We start from the raw sequence: 24,993 nt of genomic DNA on the forward strand, positions 1-24,993 counted from the left end.
CAGAGATACAGAACTTGTGGCTTTGAACCCAAAGAAATCATGATCGCAAGATGTCAAGAAAATAAGAGCAAGAACAGGCCAGCAACTCTTTGAAGCCTGCACCAACATTTATGGTGATCTACACCAGTCTTAACTCTTTGTCTGAGCCAATTAGCCTTAACTCTCACTTCTTCAATGTTTTAAGTTTTTTTTAGCAGCTGGAAGTCATGATACATATTGGTACCAATAACAAAGGTAGGAAAAGGGAAGAGGTCCTAAAGAGAGAATAAATGTTAGGAAGGACAGGCAGATGATGAGACAAAATTACAGTCGGTGGGATGAGTTAAAAGTGTAACAGGGGTCCAAAATCAGTCATAGTCATAGTCATACTTTATTGATCCCAGGGGGAAATTGGTTTTCGTTACAGTTGCACCATAAATAATAAATAGTAATAGAACCATAAATAGTTAAATAGTACTATGTAAATTATGCCAGTAAATTATGAAATAAGTCCAGGACCAGCCTATCGGCACAGGGTGTCTAACCCTCCAAGAGAGGAGTTGTAAAGTTTGATGACGCTCTGTACTGCATCTTGGAGGAATGAGTCTCTGGCTGAATGTACTCCTGTGCCCACCCAGTATATTATGTAGTGGATGGGAGACATTGACCAAGATGACATGCAACTTAGACAGCATCCTTTTTTCAGACACCACCGTGAGAGAGTCCAGTTCCATCCCCACGACATCACTGGCCTTACGAATACGTTTGTTGATTCTGTTGGTGTCTGCTACCCTCAGCCTGCTGCCCCAGCACACAACAGCAAACATGATAGCACTGGCCACCACAGACTCGTAGAACATCCTCAGCATCGTCCGGCTGATGTTAAAGGACCTCAGTCTCCTCAGGAAATAGAGACGGCTCTGACCCTTCTTGTAGACAGCCTCAGTGTTCTTTGACCAGTCCAGTTTATTGTCAATACGTATCCCCAGGTATTTGTAATCCTCCACCATGTCCACACTGACCCCTCGGATGAAAACAGGGGTCACCGGTACGAAAAGGTAATGAATACAAGACTGAAGGTGTTATATTTGAATGCACGCAGTATATTGAGTAATGTAGAATGATCTAGTACTGCAGTTAGAAATTGGTACGTCTGATATTATTGCATCTCTGAATCAGGCCTGAAGGAAGATCATACTTGGGAGTTTAATGTCTAAGGATGCCCATTGTATCAAAAGGACAAGCAGGTGACTCTACTGGTAAAAAATGAAATCAAATACTTAGAAAGAGGTGACATAGGATTGGAAGGCACAGAATTTTTGTGGGCAGCGTTAAGAAACTGCAAGGGTAAAAAGACCCTGATGGACGGCCCACTGGACAGTAGCCAGGATGTGGGCTACAAATTACAATGGGAGATAGAAAAGGCATGACAATAGGGCAATGTTGCAATAATCATTGCGGATTTCAATATGCAGGTATATTGGGAAAATTTGGTTGGTGCTGGATCCCAAGACAGGGAATTTGTAAACTGCCTACGCAATGGCATTTTAGAACCTTTAGGAGAACGGCAATTCTGGATTGGGTGAGATGTGATGACCCAGATTTGATTAGTAAGTTTAAGGTAAAAGAACCCTTTGGTGGCAGTGATTATAATATGATAGAATTAACCTTGCAGTTTCAGAAGAAAAAGGTAAAATGGAATATAGCATTACAGTGGAGTACAGGAAATTATAAAGGCACAAGTGAGGAGCTGGCCAGTTAATGGGAAGGAGACACCAGCAGGGATATCGGTGCAGAAAAGATACATCCCAATGATGAAGAAATATCCTAAAGGGAGGATGAGGCCAACATGTCTGACAGGGAAGTCAAAGACAGCATAAAAGCACAAGAAAGGGCATATAATATAGTAAAAATTAGTGGCTGGCTCCTTGTACTCTTTCCATTCCTGTGGGTTGAGCATCCACACAGCAACTCAGCTTCATAAAAATCAGACAAATGCTAAAAAACAGCAAGGTTGCTGCCCAATGCACCACAAGGCATGGAGAGGAACAACAATAATGGGAAGTTAGAGGATTGGGAAGCTTTTAAACACCAACAGAAGTCAACTAAAAAAACCATAAAGAGAGAAGGGATGAAATGTGAGAGTAAACCAGCTGCCAATAATATAAAAGAGGATTTTAAAAGATTTTTCATATAAATAAAGAATAAAAGAGAGATGGGAGTGGATATCAGAATGGAAGATGACGATGGAGAGGTAGTAATGGAGGACAAAGAAATGGTGGAAGAACCTAATAAGTATTTTGCATGTCTCCGCTGTTGGAGACACTGTGAGAGTGCCATGGGGAAGACATGAGTGTCATTGCTATGACTAAGGAGAAGGTGCTTGGGAAGCTAAAAAGCCTGAAGGTAGATAGGTCACCTTGATCAGGTCGACTACACCCCAGGGTTCTGAAAGAGGTAGCTGAAGAGATTGTGAAAGCATTAGTAATGATCTTTCAAGAATGAATAGATTCTGGAATGCTTCCTTGAGGACTGGAAAATTGCAAATGTCACTCCACTCTTTAAGAAGGGAGGGAGGCAGAAGGAAGTGAATTATAGACCAGTTAGCTTGACTTACGTGGTTGGAAAGATGGTGAAGTCTATTATTATGGATGAGTTTTCAGGGTACTTGGAGGTACAAGATAAAACAGGTTAAAGTCAGCATGATTTTCTAAAGGGGAAATCTTGCCAGACAAATCTGTTAGAATGCTTTGAGGAAATAACAGGCAGGATAGACGAAGGAGAGTCAGGCAAAAAGTGAGAATAAAGGGGACCTTTGCAGGTTGGCTGCCGGTGACTAATAGTGTTCCTACAGGGTCGGTGTTGGGACTGCTTCTTTTCACGATTTATGTTAATGATTTGGATGAAATAATCGAAGGATTTGTGGCCAAGTTTGTGGATGATACGAAGATTAGTGGAGGGGCGGGTAGTGTTGATGAAGCAGGGTGTCTGCAGAAGACTTAGACAGATTGGGGAAATCACCAAAAAATAGCAGATGGAATATAATGTAGGGAAGTGCATGGTCCTGCACTTTGGCAGAAGGAATAACGGAGTGGACTATTTTCAAAAATCAGAGGTGCAGAGGGACTTGGCAGTCCTTGTGCAGGATTCCCTGAAGGTTAACTTGCGGATTGAGTCAGTAGTATAGAATGCAATATTAGCATTCATTTTGAGAGGACCGGAATACAAAAGCAAGGATATAAAGGCTTCATAAGCCATTGGTCAGACTGCACTTGGAGTATTGTGAGCAATTTTTGGTCGCTTATCTAAGAAAATATGTGCTCGCATTAGAGAAGGTCCAGAGGAGGTTCATGAGAATGATTCCATGATTCCTGGAATTAAAGTGTTAACATATGTGGAGCATTTGATGGCTCTCAGCCTGTGCTTGCTCAAAGTTAGAACTATTGGGAGGGGTGGGGGGGAGTAATCTCACTGCAACTTATCGAATATTGCAAGTTCTGGGATAAAGTGGATGTTGAGAGGATGTTTCCTATAGTGGGGGAGTTTACAACCAAAGGACAGAGCCTCAAAATTGAGGGATGTCCATTTAGAACAAAGTTGAGGAAACATCTTTTTAATCCGGGGGCGGTGAATCTATAGAATTCATTGCCACAGATAGCTGTGCAGGCTAATCCATTAGGTATATTTAAGGCGGAGGTTGATGGGTTCTTAATTAATTAGGGCATCAAAGGTTACAGTGAGAAAGGAGGAGAATGGGGTTGAAAGGGATAATAAATCCCTTTATAACCTGAGTCTGAGCCAGGAAAAGATACCGGTGCTATGGAAGGTTTCCTGCTTGGTTCCTGTACCCAAGAAGGTGACTCCATCTGGACTTAATGACTACAGACCAATTCCCCTCACATCTCATGTGATGACAGTGCTGGAGAGGCTGGTCCTGACTTGGAGCACAGGTGGGATCTTCATTGGACCCTCTACAGTTTGCCTACCAACCTCATTTGGGGGTGGATGATGCCATCATCTACCTGTTGCAGCAAGCTCACTCTCACCTGGATGATGCTGGTGACACTATGAGAATCGGTTTTTTTGGATTTCTCTAGTGCCTTCAGCACAATCCAGCCACTTCTTCTGAGCGAGAAGCTGCAAAAGATGGGCGTAGACAAATCGACTATCTCCAGATGGACCCCAGTTTGTACGGCTGGGTAGCTCTCTGTCTGAGATGGTGATGAGTGGCACTGAAACCCCACAAGGAACTGTCCTGTCTCCGTTTCTGTTAACACTGTGCACCTTAGACTTCCAGTACAACTCTGAGTCTTGCATCTTGCAGAAGTTCTCTGATGATTTTGGGGTGGTTGGATGTATCAGAGATGGGCAGGAGTCAGAGTACAGAGAACTGGTGGACAAGTTTGTGGAGTGATGCGGGAAGAGTCACCTGCTTCTGAATGTGGCCAAAACTAGGGAGATGGTGATTGATTTTGGGAGGAAGAGGACTGTGACGAATCCTGTATACATTCTGCAGTGGAGGAGTACAAACACCTTGACAACAGACTTGACTGGAAAAACACCAAAGCAACACTTTCAGTACACTGGATGAACTCAGCAGGTCGGGCAGCATCAGTCAGAAATGATGAGTCGGCGTTTCGGGCCGGAACCCTTCGTCAGGACTGGAGAATGAAAGACGGGGAAGGATTTGAAGAATGCTTGTAGCGTCAGTTGATAGACCAGTAATTCTTCAAATCCTTCCCCATCTTTCATTCTTCAGTCCTGACAAAGGGTTCCGGCCCGAAACGTCAACTCATCGTTTCTGACTGATGCTTCCCGACCTGCTGAGTTCATCCAGTGTACTGAAAGTGTTGCTTTGATCTTTTACAGCATATGCAGATTATTTTGTGTTTGGAAAAACACCAAAGCTGTTTACAAGAAGGGGATGAGCAGACTTTACTTTCTAAGGAAGGTGAGCTCCTTCAATGTATGCAGCAGGATGTTGGGGATCTTTTACTAATCTGTTGTAGCGAGTGCAGTCTTCTTTGCTGCTTCATGTTGGGGGAGCAGCATTGGTGCTGGTGATGCAAAAAGACAAAATAAACATATCAAAAAGCCAGGATCTGTCGTTGGCTACAACCTGGACTCTTTTAAGTTATTGGTGAAGAGGAGGTCACTAAACAAACTGTTATCCATTATGGACAATCTGGCATATTCTCTCCTTGACCCTCCGAAATAGCAGTGGAGCATCCTTTCAAACGGACTCATTCAGCTCTGCTGTAACAAGGATCATTTCAGAAAATCTTTCCTACCAAATGCAATAACCACATAGAACAGTTCATCTCGGTGCGACAGGAGAACACACACCATAGTACAACAGTCTCTGCTTTATTATTGAGTACATTATTATTGTGTAAAACAAGAGAGAATCTGCAGATGCTGGAAATCCGAGCAACACACACAAAATACTGGCGGAAGTTAGCGGGTCGGGCAGCATCTATGGAAAAAAAAGTACAGCCTGGCCTGCTGAGTTCCTCCAGCATTTTTGTTGTGTGTGTTGTTATTATTGTGTATATCATTATACCACACTTTATTATTAGTTAAGTCTGCACACTGCTAAGTTGTGTTTTTAATTGTTGCTGTGGAGAATTTCCCACTCAGGATCAATAAAGTATTATTAAATCGGCCATGAGGAATGGCGGAGCAGACTCTATGGGCTAAATGGCCTGATTCTGCTCCTATTACTTATGGTCTTAAATATTCATCTATCTCCAGTTCAATGGAGCAGCCGGATGGTGGAGTATTTTATGTACCGTTATTACCGCAGCAGCGAACCAGGTTCGATTCCCAGCATTTTCGGTAAAGAGTTCGTACGGTTTCCCCGTGACCCCACAGACTTCCAATCTGCGCCTTGTAAGGCGTGAAAATGCCCGACGCAGGCCCCTCATGGTTTGAGTCGACGTTCCCCCTCCCCTCCCCTCCCCATGGGCTGCCTCGGGATGCTCCAAAGACATCCAGGTTAGTAGGGTTTCAGCGTCTGCGGAATCTTGCGTCGCTGACAACAGAACCAATGCTCCATGATGCGCATTGGATTAGTCAAATGTCATGCCATAGAGAGGATTGAGCGGTGACCCGGTTCGGGGTATAGAAGAACGTAAGGGGCGTAGTCAGTGTAAAAGCGGATAGTTTTTTTTTCAGGGAGGGTGCGCTAAATACAAGAGAGCTCTGGTTTAAGATCAGAGGGGAGAGATTTAAAAGGGTCATCGGATGTCTTTCTAACACAAAGGACGGTGCACAGTTGTTATGGGCTGCCAGTAGCACTAATCTTTTAAGAGATTTCGGGTGGGGGGGGGGGCAACGGGCCAGCGAGCGCAGATGGGACTGCCTCGCTGGACTACCATGGATGTGTTCGGCCGCCTGTCCTGTCTCCGTTCTGTAAGCTCCATGACACCGTGAACGTCCAAAAGTCTGCAAGTCCCACTTTAAGGGGAGCGTCGCCACTAAGAGTGTATCGCAGGACTGCTAACACAATCCCGTGCACAGTTCATCATGAGTGAAACGTGTTGTGATATTGTTTGGTTCATATTGGACCCAACCTGCGCCTTCCCTTCATCTCTTGTGAGATAGCTGGAGTTGCCTCCTACCTGTTGCAGCACGGTAGCGATGCTGCAAATTGGAGACAGCCATAATCACAAGAGATTATCAGAGGTTATGCTGGAAATCTAGAGTAACACACGCTGGAGGATCTCAATGAGTCAGGCAGCATCCGTGGAGAGGAACAGAGTTGATGTTTCAGTCTGAGATCCTTCAGGACCCACGAGAAACCACAGCTGAGAGAGCCATATGCAGCAACTAGTCCCTCGATTGGAGATTAAACCCCGCCCACTGACTATCTTGATGGCTCTTTGACAGCTCATGCTCAGGCCCTTCACCGGGACCAAATGTCTCTGATTATCAAGGACATTCAGAAAGAATTTTTAAAAACTAAGCCTTATATACTGTATGCATCGAACATTACAGCATAGTACAGGGTCTTAGCCCACAACGTTGTGCCAACCTTTAACCTGCTCTCAGGATCAATGTTCCCTCCTGCATAATACTCCATTTCTCTATCATCCATGTGCCTATACTATATAAGAGTGTCCTGCATCTAGTAATGCCCCTGGCAGTGTGTTTCAAGCTCCCACCACTCTCTGTATAGAAAATTTACCTCTGACATCCTCTGTAGTTTCCTCCAATCACCTTGAAGTTACGCTGCCTCACATTATGCTTTATACATTGAGAGACTCTGTATACAAATCTTCAGGTGTATACAACAGGAATTCTGCAGATGCTGGAAATTCAAGCAACACACATCAAAGTTGCTGGTGAACGCAGCAGGCCAGGCAGCATCTCTAGGAAGAGGTGCAGTCGACGTTTCAGGCCGAGACCCTTCGTCAGGGCCTGAAATGTCGACTGCACCTCTTCCTAGAGATGCTGCCTGGCCTGCTGCATTCTCCAGCAACTTTGATGTGTGTTGCTCTTCGGGTGTGTGTTGTTTTTCACCAAGTCTACTGTTTTTCTTTGTTCTGCTGTGGGTGCCTGCAAGAAAATGAATCTCAGGTTATTGTATGGTGACATATATGCACTTTGATAGTAACTTTACTTTGAATGTTGAAAGTCAGACAAACATATATACATGGATTTAAACTCATGTCACATCTTTGCAATGATACATTGATGCATTTAGGTGAGATCTGCACATTGACGTTGATAACATATAAGACCATAATACATAAGAACAAATTAGGCTATTCGGTCCATCAGGTTTCTCGGGTGTTCCATTATGGCTGATTTATTAACCCTCTCAATCCCATTCCTCTGAAACCTTTGCTGTCCTTAATAATTAAGAACCCCTCAACTTCTGTTTTAAACCTTCAGCCAGGGAGTAGTGAATCTGTGGTATTTGTTGCCACGGGCAACTGTGGAGGCCAAGTCTTTATGCATATTTAAGGCAGAGGTTGATAGATTCTTGATCTGTCAGGGCATGATGGGGGGGGCGAAGGCAGGAGATTGGGGCTGAGAGGAAAATTGGATTAATGATGATGAAATGGCAGAGCAGACAGTAGCTTATGGTCTTATGGTCTAGATATACCCAGTGTCTTGGCAATCTGAGGCATGTATGTATTTTTTTAATATAAAACCAGGTTGAAGAGTGAAATTAATTGTGCCAGCTCACGATTTGATTCACACTGGAAGGACTGGATATCATGGAAGGGTGATATCCAAGTCAATATGAGAAAACACCGTGTACGTGGATGGTACACAAATGGTCTCACCTTTTAGAGGTGGGGTGAAAATAAGCGAGGTGCGAGTGGATCTTATCGTGAGCATTGATCAAGAACAACATGCCAGTGTAGCTCGCAATGGGAAGAGAAACAAAAAAAAACCCTGAGAAGTCTACTGTTACATATGCAGTGATGAGGCTCCAGCTTCCTGTCTGGACACTGCATTTGAATGTGGAGAAGAGAGAGAGAAAAAAATCCCCCTTCCCTTTGAGACGCAGCTGACGGAAATGCAATTCACACTCGAGTGATATGCAGACACTGCCAGAAGCTGCAGGCAGTACGGTTTCTCCTCGATACACGAACACAGCCCCGTTAAAACTCGGAAGGCAAGCACCAGCGAAAGCCGACATTAGCACCGAGAGGTGAGGGGGGGGATCTGCCGTTTGTCACCGTTACCTGGATTAACCCTTCACGTCGCGCAGGGCCGGGCAGGAGGACCCAGGCGCCCTTCCCGTCACCCGCACACTATGGAAGCAGAAGCGCTGTACAATTTTGTGGCGTCGGCCGCGGATGAGCTGAGCTTCAACAAGGCAGATATTCTGAAGGTGAGTCTTCAACAGCAATGTCGAGCGCAGTTCGGTAATTAAAACTGGCGCCGCATTCGTCCAGTTAATATACAATATGGTATGCTTTCTAAAGGGCTATTCAACCTTATCGCCCATTTATCAAAACGATGCTGGAGTTGTTTATGAAATAAACTTAGACAGCCAGGGTTGTATGTCGGTAATTGCTTGGCCATACAATTGCTTGCTCCACATACATTTTGGTGCACGCAGTTTGACCCTTTCTTGCCCCCAACCAAAAAAAATAGGGGGGAACGATCTCCCCTTTATTTCTATAAAGAAATGCTCACGAACCTACTCTCCCGCCTAACCCTAACCCGAAATGAAAACCCAGCTCCAATTTTAATGCTTCTAGGTTGCTCCAGCACCTTCCAATGCAAGATTTTCTGCCGATGTACTTCACAGCCATAACACATTTACCACACTTGAAATATCGGGTTCGGTACTGGTTGCCTAATTATAGGAAGGTTGTGGAGGCTTTAGAGAGTATGCAGAGGAGATTTACTAGGAGGATGCCTGGATCGGTTTTTCTCTTTGGGGCAAGGAGGATGAGAGATGTATTAGTAGATAGCCAGAGACTTTTTCTGGGGGCAGAAGTAGCTAATACGTGGCTGCATAATTTTAAAGTGATTGGAGTAAAATATGTGTGTGTGTGTGGGGGGGGGGGAATGTCAGAGGTCAAAACTTGGGAAGAGTGGTGGGTACTTTGCCAGAGATGGCAGTAGAGCTAGATGCATTAGGGATACTTAAGAAGCTTTTGGGTCGGCAGATAGATGATAAAAAAAAATAGAGGCTTGTGTAGGAGGGAAGGGTTAGATTGATCTTATAGTAGGTTAGAAGGTCAGCACAACAACCTGGGTCAAAGGGCCTGTACTGTGCTGTAGTGTTCTACATTTTATTAAGGATTCTAATTTAACTTTTGCTTGGCCCAAGTTAATTCATTAATTAACTTTCATGTTTGTCAGGTTCTTCAACTCAGCTGCACTGAAGAAATCTTGAATATATGCAGGTTACTCAGGAAAATTGCAAAGATCTGATGTGCTGAATAGATTGTTAAGATAGAGCTCAAACTGGAATCCTATTGCAAGATCTTTGTAGCTCGATATTCATCAGGTTAATTGTCACAGTTAAGTTTATGGCAACTTTATTTCTCAAATTTTAGTGTAGGAAGGAAAATAAAACTGTGTATTTGTAATAAAGTGAATCTTCTTCTTATCGTGTTCACAGTCAGTCTATACATGGCCCAGCCAGAACTAGACACATTTTTGCGCCTTGTTGTTGAATTTGGCAAGATCTGCAACAGTACAGGGTTCCTCTAGTGATGGGCATTGCAGGAGATGTTGCATAGTTTGTGCCTCAGTTCCACATTCACAGTTGTTGGGCTGGTTGTATATCCCCATTTGTTTAGTGATACCTTTGAACGGCCCACTCCAGTCCTAAGTGAATGCCATTAGTAAATATTAAATAAAAGTGTTTAATTTAATTTTGTTAAATTGGCACAGAGGCTAGCTTTAAGCAAGTCAAAAATCAGCCAGTATAAAACAAAATAATTATTGTTTGGGAACGTTATTGAATTTATTGATACAAGTTCTGAGATTTCCACTGAGAAAATAACGAGGAATCACAATAGGAGGTTTTCATTGAAATTTACAAAGTAATATGTGAAATATTTAACTCACCGATAATCACATGAAAATGTTTGTAATATACCTAATTATCTTTTCCCCACTTACTAGCTCCTTCACAGTTAGTCTGCCACCCTGCCCCATTGGACCTGTACACTTACATTAATTTAAAATCTGAAATTGGAATCTAAATAAGGTTTATCATCATTGACGTGGAAGGGGGTTTTGTCTCTTATGTTACTGCGTAGGCAGTAACAAGGAGCTGAGCGACCCTGAGGTTGGCCGGGGGGCTACACTTAGATGAAGTGAAATTTGCTTTGTGATAGCAGTACATAAAAATTTACCAAGTACAAAAATAACTAAATAGTGCAAAATAAGAGGAACTATAAGGAAGTGTTCATGGGTTCAGAAATCTGATGGCAAAGGGAAAGAAGCTGAATTATTCAGTTTGGGTCTTCAGGCTCCTGTATTCCTCCCTGATGGTAGGAATGAGAAGTGGGAATGTCTAGGTTGATGAGGGTCTTTAGTGATGGATGCCATCTTCTTTGAGGCATTGCCTCTTGGTGGAGTCCTCAATGGTAAAGAGGATTGTGCATGTAATGGATCTAGCAGAGTCTACAACCCTCAGCAGCTTCTTATGATCATGTGCATTGGAGTTATAATACCAGGCTATGATGCAACCAGTCAGAAATGTTAAGCTTAAAATGAAAGAAAAACAGTTGGAGCCCAGCTTCAGGCCACGGTCATGATCTCCAGGACATAAATGCATTATAATCTCCATAGTCTGTCTTTGTGCCCAGGCTATGTTACAAGAGAAAATTAATGAATGGCAAAATAAAACTTGCAATGTCTGGGACACCATTTACTGGGCACCATTCATCCTCCTGCATCTCATCCCAGAGATCTCATTGCATCACTTCTGTCAAAGTTAAAGTAAATTTATTATGTAAATATGAATATGTTATCATAGAATCTCAAGATGGTATTTTTCTTGTAGACGTTTACAGGATATTATAGAAATGCGGTATAATGGATGCAAAACTATATGGGGAATATGAGTTGTAGAATCCTTCAAAGTGAGACTATAAGTTGTGGACTAGGTTCAGAGTTGAGGCCAGTGAAGTTATCTACGCTGGCTCAGGAGCGTAATGGTTGTAGGGTAATAACTGTTCCTGAACCTGGTGGTGTGGGACCTAAGGGTTCAGTACCTTCTGCCCGATGGTGGTAGCAAGAAGAGGTTATGGCCTGGATGGCGGATGTCCTTGATGATGGGTCCTGCTTTTTTTGTGGCAGCACTCCCTGTAAATGTGCTCAGTGATGGGGAGGATGCTTCCTGCGATGCCCTGGGCTGTATCCACCACTTTCTGCTGACTTCTCCATTCTTGGGCATTGGTGTTTCCATAGCAGACCATGAAGCATCGTGCAACTATCACAAACAAGAGAAAATCTGCAGATGCTGGAAATCCAAGCAACACACATATGATGATGAAGGAACTCAGCAGGCCAGGCAGCATCTATGGGAACGTTGACAGGCCGAGACCCTTCATCAGGTCTCCATTATCTACATTTTCATGTGCCTATATAACCTATGATCCTCTTAAACATTTCAATCGTATCTGCCTCCACCACCACTCCTCTCCTGATGAAGGATCTTGGCCCAAACATCGATTGCAGTCTTTTCCATAGATGCTGCCTGGCCTGCTGAGTTCCTCCAGCATTTTGTGTGCGTTGCAGTGTGCATCTACAGAAGTTTGTTAACGTTTTAGATGACATGCTGAATCTATGCAATCTTCTAAGAAAGAAGAGGCACTGATATGCCATCTTTGTAATGGCACTTGCGTGCTGGGCTGAGGACAAATGGTAACAGCAAATGCTGATCAAATGCCCACAATCAACAGTAGTTATCTGGAGATTAGACTAGACTAGAAAATGACTAGAGATTCACGATCATTCTTCAACATTAGAGGCTGTCATTTATTTCATTCTTTGCTGTGCTTTGTACTTGTGGAGTGCAGTCACTAAATGAAGAAAACTTGGCAGTCAATTAACATAAGGTCCAATAAATGGCAGGGCATTGAATGACCAAAATAATCTGTTTCAGGGATAACCATGGACCAGGTAATCTCTGTATTGCATGTGTTGAATGTAAGGCCCATTCAATGAGTAATTGACATTGAACATAGAACACAGAGCAGTATTGGAAGGGAACAGGCCCCACAGTTCATAATGTTTTGAATACTTAAACTAGTGATGCTGAATTAAATTACTGCCTTCCGCCTACACATGGTCCATATCCCTCCATTATCTACATATTCATGTGCCTATATAATACCTCCTCTTAAACATCTCAATTGTATCTGCCTCCATCACCACTCCTGGTAGTGCATTCCGGGCACCCACCACTCTTTGTGTTTTTTAAAAAAAACCTCCCCACACATCTCCTTACCTTAAAAACATGCCATGTGATATTCTGCATTTTGACCCAGCTGTCTCCTCTATCTTTTCTTCTCATCATTTTATAAACCTCTATCAGATCTCTCCTCAGCCTCCGCCACCCTAGAGAAAACAGCCCTAGTTTTTGCAACCTCTCCTTGTAGCACGTGCCTTCTAATCCAGGCAGCATCCTCGTAAACCTCTGCGCCTCTCCGCAGCCTCAACGCCCTTCCTATAACAGGGCAACTAGAATTGAATGCAGTACTCCAGATGTGGCCTAACCAAAGTTTTTTTTTAAGCATGCAACATAACTTCCTAACTCTTGAACAGTTAAATGAACAAGTCAATGCTGACTTTGTCAGTTCCAAAAGTGTACAAAGGAAAGTCTTGTGATGGTGTATACCATGATGCTGTCAGACTAGGCTGTTCTTTAGGTTTGTAGGGACAGTGTTAGGGACAGCACAGGGAGTTAGGGGTCAGATAGTCATTTCAAAACTCAGTGTCCACTAATTTTCAACATCCATTAAGAAAAGATCCATTATTCTTCACCGTGAGTCTTCATTTCTGGTCAAAATGGCAATAAGCTGTGTGGTCCATCTGGGTTTTCTAGGTTTGTAGGGATGGTTCTGGGGACAGTGCAGGGGGTTAGAGGTCATGTTATGGTTTAGGGAGAGTTGGAGGTCAAGGGCAGGAATTGGTGGGTGGGGGGTAGTTGTTGATACTTGAGTTATTCTGCTGACCATTGTGGGCATGTTGTGTCGGAATATATAGCGACACTTGCGGGCTACCCCTCAGCACAGCCTTGGGTGTGTTGGTGTTAACGCAAATGACGCATTTCAGTGTATGTTTCGATGTACGTGTGACAAATCTGAATCTGGAATGACCTTGATCGTAGGTTGAACAGTTTCCCATTTTTCCAGCAGCAACTGGAAGTGAAGTGCAGAGAGGAAAAAAAATGTTAATGCAGCTATGTTTGACACCAGACCCTACTAAGATTGACTCCGCTGAGGACCAATTAGTTTGGATCATGGTTTGCATCTCATCATTTGGCAGAGGTAACGTAGCAACCTATCTGAAGAAGGAGGTCCCCAGTCTGTGTCAATAGGCAGAGGCAATGGCTTTTGAGAGGGCAATAAAAGTCACATCCTGTGGCTATTGCTGCCCTCTGCGAGCTGGAGATGAGATAGAAGTCATTGTCACAGAGAGCTACATCTCAGGAACAGACTCTTTGGCCCATCTGGTCTGTGCAGAACCATTATTCTGCCTAGCCCCTTTTACCCACACCTAGCCTATAGCCCTCCATACCCTTCCTGTCCATTTACTTATCCACACTTCTCTTAAATGTTGCAGTTAAGCCCATATCCACCACTTCTGTTGGCAGCTCATTCCCCATTTGTACCATCATCTGAATGAAGAAGTTCAGCACCTGGCTCTCCTTAAACATTTCACCTTTCCCCCTTAAACTATGACCTCTAGTTGCAGTCTCGCCCAACCTCTGGAAAAAAGCCTGCTTGCATTAATCCTCTCTCTACCCTTCATAATTTTGTATATCTCAAATATACAGATATAGGTGAAAGTCATATCTCTCATGGCTCTAAACGAAAGCAATCCGTACTCCAACTTGAAGAGCAGCCAGGAGAGCATGAGGGGGACAATGGTGGTGACACTCCCTCTGTAGTCATGGCAACCGTTTTGCCTGTTTGTTTTTGAAGGTGCTATCAACTAAATTTGTTTATTATTATTACATGTATTGAGGTACAGTGAAAAGCTTGTTTTGCATATGGTCCATCCAGAACCATTGAGCATTGAGGTAGTGCATTGTAAAACAATACAGTGCAGAATAAAGTCTTACAGAGAAAGTACAATGCAGCTAGACAGGAAGATGTAAGGTCACAACAAGATAGACTGTGAGATCAAGAGTCCATCAAATGCCCAAAAGAGGTTCATAGAAGCACAAACCACCAAAAATTGTCATTCAGCCAAAGGAGATTATGTCAGGGTAAGAAACTAAATGGTAGTAGAGCGGTTAGCGTAACGATTTACGGTACAGGTGACCTGGGTTCAATTCCTGCTGCCGTCTGTTAGAGTTTGTACGTTCTCCCTGTGATCGTGTGGATTTCCCTCCGAGTGCTCTGGTTTCTCCCCCCCCCCCCCCCCACCAGTCCAAAGATGTATTACTTGGTAGGTTAATTGGTCATTGTTAATTGTCCCATGGTTAGGCTAGGGATAAATTGGGAGATTGCTGGGCAGTGTGGCTCAAAGGGCCAGAAACACTGTTCTGCGCTGTATCTCCAAGCCGACACTGCGAGCAGTAAGGCCCTAATTTTCCAAAGTTGTAGGACATATAGCTTGCACATCTGATACAGACACTGTTTTCCCAGTGTTCTATCGCAGCATGAAATTTCCAGGAGGAAAAAAGAAAGAGGTTCAAAACCTCTTGAGAATCTGTGATGTCTGCACTGGTTCCTGACTCGTAGCCTACCGAAATGGATAAGCATCACTCAGGATGCCATTGAAAACTTTGGGTCCATTGTCCAGGAGGGCACATCAGTCCAGTGTGACTCTGAGAGGATTACGCTAACTTCTCAATTGCCCTGTGCGGCACTTCCCACATCATCTATAGAGAGTCTTGTAAACCCAACACGGCTTCATCACACTTCATCAGGCCCAAGGAACTGGGAGCAAGTTATCTGTGATCCCTAGAAATTGCCTCAAAGCATGTGCCGGAGAAGTGGAGAGTATATTGACCGGCTACGTTACAACCCGATATGGAAACACCAATGCCCTAGAACAGAAAATCCTACAAAAAGTAGTAAATATGTTCTAGTCCATCATGGGTAAAACCCTCCCCACCATTGAGCATGTCTACACAAAGCGTTGTCGCAGAAAACCAGCATCCATTATCGGGGCTCCCACTTTCCGAGTCATGCTCTCCTCTCGCTGCTGCCAGTATTCGAGGTACTTGGAGACTAACAATAAGATAAGTCAAAGTCAGCATGGTTTCTGTGAAGGGAAATCTTGCCTGACAAATCTGTTCGAGTTCTTCAAGGAAGTAACAAGCAGGGTGGACAAAGGAGAGGCAGTGGATGTCATTTACTTGGATTTTCAGAGGGCATTTTATAAGGTGCTATACATGAGGCTGCTTGACAAGATAAAATTGTATGGCATTACAGGAAAGATACTGGCATGGATAGAGGAATGGCTGACAGGCAGGAGGCAGTGAGTGGAAGCAATGTGATTGCAGCAGGACTTAGACATGTTGGAAGAATGGGCAAAAAAAGTGGCAGATGAAAAACCATGTTGGGAAATGTATGATAATGCATTTTGGTAAAAGGAACAATAGTGCGGACTATTATCTTAACAGAGGGAAGGTTCAAACATCAGAAGTGTAGAGGGACTTGGGAGGCCTCGTACAAGAATCACCAAAGGTTAATTTACAGGTTGAGTCTGTGGTAAAGAAGGCAAATGCAATATTGGCATTTATTTCAAGGGGAATAGAATATAAAAGCAAGGAGATAATGCTGAGCCTTTATAATCACTAGTCAGGCCGCACTTGGAGTATTGTCAACAGTTTTGGGCCATTGGAGAAAGTCCCAGGGAGGTTCACATGGATGATTCTGGGAATGATGGGGTTAACATATGAGGAGCGTTTGGCAGCTTTGGGCCTGTACTCACTGGAATTCTGAAGAATGTGTGGGGATCTCGTTGAAACCTACCGAATGTTGAAAGGACTAGATATGGTGGATGTGGAGAGGATGTTTCTTATGGTGGGGGTATCCAGAACTAGGGGGCACAGCCTCAGAACTGAGGGGCAACCTTTTAGAGCAGAGGTAAGGAGGAATTTTTTTTTAGCTAGAGAGTAGTGAATCTGTGGAATGCTCTACCACAGAGTGCGATGGAGGCCGAGTCAGTGGGTATGTTTAAGGAGGAAGTTGATTGTGTCCTGATCATTCAGGGTATCAAAGGCGAGAAAACAGGTGTTTTGGGTTGAGTGGGATCCGGGATCAGCATGATGGAATGGCGGAACAGACTCGATGGGCTGAATGGCCTAATTTTGCTGCTAAGTTTTATGGTCCTTGTACCTCTGTACCCATGCAATGTATTCTTCAACACACTCATCAATTTACCTTTGATTTTTCTTGTCTACCACCTGTACGGAGGGGAAAATTCCAGTGGCCCAATTACTTCAGCACTGACCCACTTTCAGGGTCTCTGCCTTTGTTATGTAACTGTATAGTTTTTTCACAGATTCTATTGTATTTCTTTCTTTTCCTGTGGGTGCCTTCAAGAAAATGAACCTCAGGGTTGTAAATGGTATACTCACAATAAATTTACTTTGAACTTTGAAAGTAGAACACCCAGATGAAGCCCACGTCGTCACAGAGAGAATTTGCAAACTCTGGACAGAAAGCACCAGAAGTCAGAGTTGAGCCTGGTTTCCCCAGAGCGATGAGGCCACAGCTTTTATCTGCTGTGTTGCAGTGCCACCACCTGGTACCAGCAGCCAACTTGAGTCTTTGATAGGAGCAGAAAATGGCATCCATTGGCTGATGGTCAGAGGATGAGCAATTTAAAGGAAAATATGAGGTAAAACAAGGGAAAAAGAAAGTCTAGTTTTGCTGAGGGGATTTACTGACATTTCAGTCACTGTGGTCTTTTCTCATTTAGAGAAAATAATATCAGACGTGTCTATCTTTATATCAAAAATTGACTTAATAAAACCCAAAAAGCATTTTGCGTTTATAAAGTGCTTCTCGTGTAAGGAAATGTCACCCTTTGAACATTAGCAAACTAAACTTGAGTCCTTGACAACTTGCGTTCAGCTCTGGTCACCTCATTATAGGAAGGATGTGGAAGCTTCAGAGAGGGTGCAGAGGAGATTTACCTGGATGCTGCCTGGACTAGAGAGCATGTCTTATATAGAAAGGTGGAGCAAACTTTTTTCCTTTGGAGCAAAGGAAGATGAAAGGCGACTTAATTGAGGTGTGTAAGATGATAAGAGGCATTGATAGGGTGGCCGTCAGCGACTTTTTCACAGGGTGTCCATAGCTAATGCGAAAGGACATACTTTTAAGGCAATTGGAGGAAAGCTTAGGGAAGGTGGCCGAGATATATTTTTACACAGAGAGTGGTGGGTGCATGGAACACACTGCCAGTGCTGGTGGTAGAGCCGGATACATTAGGGATATTTACGAGACTCTTATATGAGCACATGGGACAAAAGAAAAATTGAGGACAATGAGTTGTGTGGGATTGATCATGGACAGGAGAAAATCTGTGGATGCTGGAAATCCTAGCAACACACACAAAATGCTGTAGGAACTCTGCAGGCCAGGCAGCATCTATGGAAAAGAGTAAACAGCCGACATTTTGGGCTTAGACCCTTCATTGAGACCATGGAGTTGATTTATATAGGTCAGGACAACATTGTGGGCCAAGGGGCCTGCACTGTGGTGTACCGTTCTATGGTTTCAAACCATCAAGGGGAACATTAGAACAGATTGGTGGTGTTGTGGATAGCACCAGCATTTGTCAAAGTAAACAATAGGTTATCGACCGGCTTAGAGATTTAGCAGATAGAATTTCAGTATGCAGTGTTGCATCTTGGGAGGTCAAATGCAAGAAGAAAATTTAGTAATTTGAGGGACCCTGAGAAACATTAATGTACAGAGAGATCTTTGGGTTCAAGTCCATAGCCCACTGAAAGTGACAACACAATTGGATAAGGTGGTAAGGGAGAAGTCAGGTGTGCTTGTCTTCGTCAGTTGGAGCTTTGGGTATAAAACTTTAAATAGGCCACATTTAGAAAATTGTATGAAGTACAGGGCAGCACAGTAATGCAGACTCCCACCTCTCCCGGCAGCTCTGGGAGTCTCCCGCATATTAACAGCGGCTCCCGGTTGCCCGCAAAATACGCTTGTATATAAAATGTCCCGGAAATCAATTTTTTTGAGAGAGAAAATGAGCGAGAGAACGCGTACGCGCGCGAGAGAGAGAGAGCACGAGAGCAACCACGAGAGAGAGCGCGTGTGAGAGAGAGAATGAGCGCACACCATGGCAGAGTGTTCCAAAAAAAATATAAAACGTACGTCACCCCAGACTACACTAAAGTGTGCCCCTGTCTAATAGGGGTCAAAAATAATGACAGTGTTGCTCGCTGCGCTGTTTGCAACAGTGACTTTTCTATTGCCCATGGTGGGTTAAAATGTAAAAGACATGTTGAGGTCAGTTTAACAGGTGTCATTCGTTCATTAGCGTAGCTAACGTTATTTAAACTAGCTGGCTAGCTGCTAAGGAGCTACTCTATTGCAGGCGCCCCAGCTCTCCTGGAAGTTCCGGGAGTCTCCCGCAAATTGATGGTGCTACCTCCCTGAAATGAGTTTTTGTAGGGTGGGATGTCTGGTAATGTAACGGTTTGCAAAACGCTTCACAGTGCCGGTGACCCCGGTTCATTTCCTGCCGCTGTCTTGTGAGGAGTGCATGGGTTTCCCCCCACCGTACAAAGATGAACAGGTCCATAGATGAATGGGTGTAACTGGGCAGTACCAGCTTGTTGAGTAAATACTGGTCACCACTGTGTCATGTAAGTTTTGGAAATGATGCACAAGATTTTCTTTGCTCAGATTGGTGCACTTGGCCAAGCATGGGTTATCTTCTCTGGTGCACCAGAGGCTGAGGGGATGACCTGATGGAAATGTATAATGTTATGAGAGGTAGCGATAGGGTAGGCATTCCAAGATTTTTCCCCCCAAGGATGGAAATGCCTAATTTTAGAGGGCTTCAGTTTATAGTGGGGGGGGTGGGGTTAAGAGAGATGTGCAAGGCAAAGTTTTGTTTTTAGACAGCAGTAAGTGCACTGCTTGGGGAAGAAGTGAAAGAAGATATGATATCAGCATTTAAGAGGCATTTTGACAGCCATATGAGCAGTCAGGGAAGGAAGATATGGACTACGTGCAGGCAGATGGGATTGGTTTAGACTGGCTCATAGTCGGCAGAGGAATTGTGGGCAGAAGACCCTGTCTGTGTACTGTACTGCTCTATGTTCCATGTATGTTCTTGAGTGAAAAAACAACTCTGCCCATGTTGTTTTAAACCACCTTTTACTCACTTCTTATGTCAGAATGACTGGCAGCTTTAAGGGGAAGTGAAAGTGAAGCAGACAGCACATGACAGTACATGTCTGAAGTAACGTGGGCATTGTCCAGCCATGGTGACATGGTTTGTGGAGATATTTTGTCTCCTTTGGCTGCAGGGTAATGAGGAAAAGCAGGGAGAGTGTATGAGACAGTAACATACATTCACAACCAACGGACAAGGAAGGCTTGGAAGGCAGTGTATGTGGGGTGGGGGCATGGATGGGATGTTGATGCTTGCTGCCCCTTAAGTCATCTCAGCAACGTGGAAATCTGCTTCTCCGTGAGTGGTGCCCAGAGTGAGGCCACCTTGCCCCACCCGTAACTCCAGGCTTTCCTCCATTGCCACGTGGAGCCTGACGACCACCAGACTCGCTATTTCCACCGACAGAGTTTCAAGACACCGTGTGGTTTTGAGGCCATAGAAGACACCCACGAGACACTTCCTGTGTTTGCTGTACTGAGATTCTTTAGATGTAATTCAATGTACCTTCATTTAGAGTTATAGAGTCATAGAGCACTGCAACACAGAAACAGGCCCTTCAGCCCATCTAGTCCATTCAAACTGTTATTCTGTCTAGGCCCATAGAACCCCACCCAGACCATAACCCTTCATGCCTCTCCCATCCATGTACTTATCCAAACTTCTCTTAAGTATTGCAACTGAACTCGCATCTACCACTTCCGCTGCCAGCTCATTCTACATTCGCAAAGCCCTTTAAAGAAGTTCCCCCTCAGGTCTCCTTTAACTATATCACCTTTCACCCTTAAGCTACGTCCTGTCATTCTAGTATCACCCAAAACCTGGGAGGGGAGGCCTGCTTGCATTTACCCTATCTATATCCCTCATAACTTTGATCTACCTTCTGATGGAAGATATTTCTTCTCATCTCCTGAATGGCTGGGCCTTTTTTTTGTGTGTGTACAGAATGTCCTCCACAGCTGCTGGAGGCAAACTACCCAGTCAAGCCCTTTTTAGAATTTTGTAGATTTTAACCCTTTCAGTTTGCTCTGTCCTCAAAGTTCAAAACTCAAAGTAAGCTTATAATCAAACACACCATATACTACGTTGAGGTTCATTTTCTTGTCGGCATTCACAATAGAATAATGAAGTACAATAGAATCATTGAAAAACAACACAAAAATTGACAACCAATGTGCAAAAGAAGACAAATTGTGAAAATGCATTTAAATAAATGAGTAATATGGGGAGCAAAGGTTGCAGAGTCCTTGAAAGTGAGTCCCATCGGTTGTGGAAATAGTTCACCGTTGTGGTGAGTGAAGTTATCCACATTAGTTCAGTAGAGCAGAGGGATCTAGGAATAATGGTGCATAGTTCCCTGAAGGTGGAATCTCATGTGGATAGGGTGGTGAAGAAAGCTTTTGGTATGCTGGCCTTTATTAATCAGAGCATTGGGTATAGGAGTTGGGATGTAATGTTGAAATTGTATAAGGCATTGGTGAGGCCACATTTGGAGTATTGTGTACAGTTCTGGTCACCGAATTATAGGAAAGATGTCAACAAAATTGAGAGAGTACAGAGGAGATTTACTAAAATGTTGCCTGGGTTTCATCTCCTAAGTTACAGAGAAAGGTTGAACAAGTTGGGTCTTTATTCTTTGGAGCGTAGAAGCTCGAGGGGGGATTTGATAGAGGTATTTAAAATTATGAGGGGGATAGATAGAGTTGACGTGGATAGGCTTTTTCCATTGAGAGTGGGGGAGATTCAAACGAAAGGACATGAGTTGAGAGTTAAAGGGCAAAAGTTTAGGGGTAACATGAGGGGGAACTTCTTTACTCAGAGAGTGGTAGCTGGTAGCAGTAGAAGTGGTTGAGGCAGGTTCGATGTTGTCGTTTAAAGTTAAATTGGATAGATATATGGACAGGAAAGGAATGGAGGGTTATGGGCTGAGTGCAGGTTGGTGGGACTAGGAGAGAGTAAGAGTTTGGCACAGACTAGAAGGGCCGAGATGGCCCGTTTCCATGTTGTAATTGTTATATGGAACCTGATGGTTGAAGGGTAATAGCTGTTCCTGAACCTGATAGTGTGGGACCTAAGGCACCTGTACCTCCTGCAGCAAGAAGAGAACAGGTCCAGGATGGTGGGGGTCATTGATGATGAGTTCTGCTTTCTTGTGGTAGTAAATTTAAAAACGCAAACACGAAAAAATATAGATGCTGCCTGGCCTGCTGCGTTCGCCAGCACTTTTTGTGTGTGTTTCTTGTGGTAGAGCTCCTTATCGATATGCTCATTTGTGGGGAGGGCTTTTCCTGTGATGGACTGTATCCACTTCTTTTTGTAGAATACCTGTGACAGTGGTTACTCTTTTACCTCAAACATTAGAAACCTGGCTTCACACTATTGCATATAGATACTGAAAATTTCCCAAGGGTTCAGGAAGGCATCAATAGGACTGGATTACTGAAAGGCACAATAAAAGTCTGTTGCTTCCCTTTGAACTGTGGACTTGATTGCCTGTGCCTTGAATGACACAGAGATAATAGAATTGCTGAGATTTATTTATTTAGAGATACAATGCGGAATAGGCCCTTCCAGCCCAACGAGTGACACCGCCCAGCAACCAACATATTTAACCCCAGCCTAATTTAGACCATAAGACCATAAGACAAAGGAGCAGAAGTCAGCCATTCGGCCCATCGAGTCTGCTCCGCCATTTTATCATGAGCTGATCCATTTTATCCTATTTAGTCCCACTGCCCTGCCTTCTCACCATAACCTTTGATGCCCTGGCTACTCAGATACCTATCAATCTCTGCCTTAATTACACCCAATGACTTGGCCTCCACTGCTGCCCGTGGCAACAAATTCCATAGATTCACCACCATCTGACTAAAAAAATTTCTTCGCATTTTGTTCTGAAAGGGCGCCCTTCAATCCTGAAGTCATGCCCTCTCGTACTAGACTCCCCCATCGTGGGAAGCAACTTTGCCACATCCACTCTGTCCATGCCTTTTAACATTCGAAATGTTTCTATGAAGTCTCCCCTCATTCTTCGAAACTCCAAGGAATACAGTCCAAGAGCGGACAAACGTTCCTCATATGTTAACGCTCTCATTCCCGGAATCATTCTAGTGAATCTTCTCTGTATCCTCTCCAACGTCAGCACATCCTTTCTTAAATAAGGAGACCAAAACTGCCCACAGTACTCCAAGTGAGGTCTCACCAGCGCCTTATACAGCCTCAACATCACATCCCTGCTCCTATACTCTATTCCTCTAGAAATGAATGCCAACATTGTATTCGCCTTCTTCACTACTGACTCAACCTGGAGGTTAACTTTAAGGGAATCCTGAACGAGGACTCCCAAGTCCCGTTGCATCTCAGAAATTTACAATGACCAATTAACCTATTAACCTCTACACCTTTGGAATGTAGGAAGAAACCAGAGCTCCTGGAGGAAACCCATGCGTTCACAGGAGGAATGTACAAACTCCTTACAGAACTCCAATCTCCAATGCCCCAAGTTGTGCGAACCACTACAGGACTGTGATGATCATAACTAATCTGGTAGAAAGTGTTCCCACCCACTATAAAACCTATCAGATAGTTCAGCCTCAGTGATACCAAAATTAGGCACGTTCTACAAGGGAAGGACATGTCCTCTATTATATCCTAATATCAGTGAGATAGCAATATACTTAGATATTGGATATATCATAAACACAAGGAATTCTGCAGGTGCTGGAAATCCAAAGCAACTGGAGAAACTCATCAGGTCAGGCAGCATCCTTGGAAATGGAAAAAAGTCAACATTTTGGGCCGAGACTTCCTTAGGACTGGGAAGGAAGGAGGAAGAAGCCAGAATAAAAAGATATGGGGAGGGAAAGGAGGATAGATAGAATGTGATAGATGAAGCCAGGTGGGTGGGAAAATTAGAGGGCTGGAGAGGAAGGAATCTGATAGGAGAGGAGAGTGGATCATCTGAGAAAGGGGAAGAGGAGGGGACCTAGGCGGAGGTGATAGGCAGCTGAGAAGATGTATGAGGTCAGAATAGGGATAGAAGAAAAGGGGAGGGAGGAGGAATTTTTTTTACCGGAGGGGAAATCGATATTCATGCCATCAGGTTAGGGGCTACCCAGATGGAATATAAGGTGCTGCTCCTCTGCCCCGAGGTTGGTCTCATCTTGGCATAAAAGGAGGCCGTGGACCAACATGATGGAACAGGAATGAGAATCAGAATTACAATATTTGACAACCTCGAAGTTCCACTTCTGGTAGATGGACCAGAGATGTTCGATGAAGTGGTCCACCAATTGACGACAGGTATCACCATTGTAAAGAAGACCACGTCTCAAGAGCAGTTTCTGTCCCACCATATGAAGACTATTGAATAGTTCTCTTGGAGGATAAGAGAGACTCTTGATCTCACAATCTACCACATCACAACCTTGCATCTTACTGTTCTACCTGCACTGTGCTTCCCCTGTATTTGTAGCACTTTAATCTGCAGTTTGTTATTGTTTTACCTCATAGTTGGTGTGCGATCACTTGAGTCCAGTATGATGTTCTCCTAGGGGATTGTCTATTGCTGGGGCCTCAGGTCGGTCTGGAGGCCCATCTGAGATCCGCATGTTCTGGCGATGTCAGGGTGGGCACGGTCCTTGACAGATTGGGGTCAGGGTCCAGCGGCGTGGAACAGAAGACAACTGTGGGACCCTTCACTGCTGCAGCCTTCCTCTGCCATCACTGCAATACGAGGTGTCATCGTCTTCTGCCAGCTCCACAGCGAGGTCTTAGTTGGATTGCTCTTTGTCTGGAACCTCCCTCTTGACCTTAGCACCATGAGCGACTCTACCAGGAACTAAGCTCCATATGGCATTGCTCTCAGGATCTCAGAAGCCTCTCCACCACAGCAAAGTGATGACCCTCAGAAAGGACTTTTTACTTTATAGTACCTCAGTGCCCTGTTGTAATGAATAAACCTGTATGAAG

General features: G+C 44.0%; 1 protein-coding gene across 1 annotated transcript in view; it reads left to right on the top strand.

The window, feature by feature from the left end:
- The first annotated feature begins 8,503 nt into the window (after positions 1 to 8,503).
- LOC134351404 (GRB2-related adapter protein-like) overlaps positions 8,504 to 24,993 on the top strand; it is a 72,923-nt gene continuing 56,433 nt past the window's right edge. Inside the window, exon 1 of the mRNA XM_063057504.1 lies at positions 8,504 to 8,830. Within this exon, the coding sequence (XP_062913574.1) occupies positions 8,753 to 8,830 (78 nt within the window). The 5' untranslated portion in view covers positions 8,504 to 8,752. The remainder of the gene's footprint in view (positions 8,831 to 24,993) is intronic.

Source organism: Mobula hypostoma, chromosome 9 (genome assembly GCF_963921235.1).
Source record: "Mobula hypostoma chromosome 9, sMobHyp1.1, whole genome shotgun sequence".
NCBI classification, from domain to species: Eukaryota; Metazoa; Chordata; class Chondrichthyes; order Myliobatiformes; family Myliobatidae; genus Mobula; species Mobula hypostoma.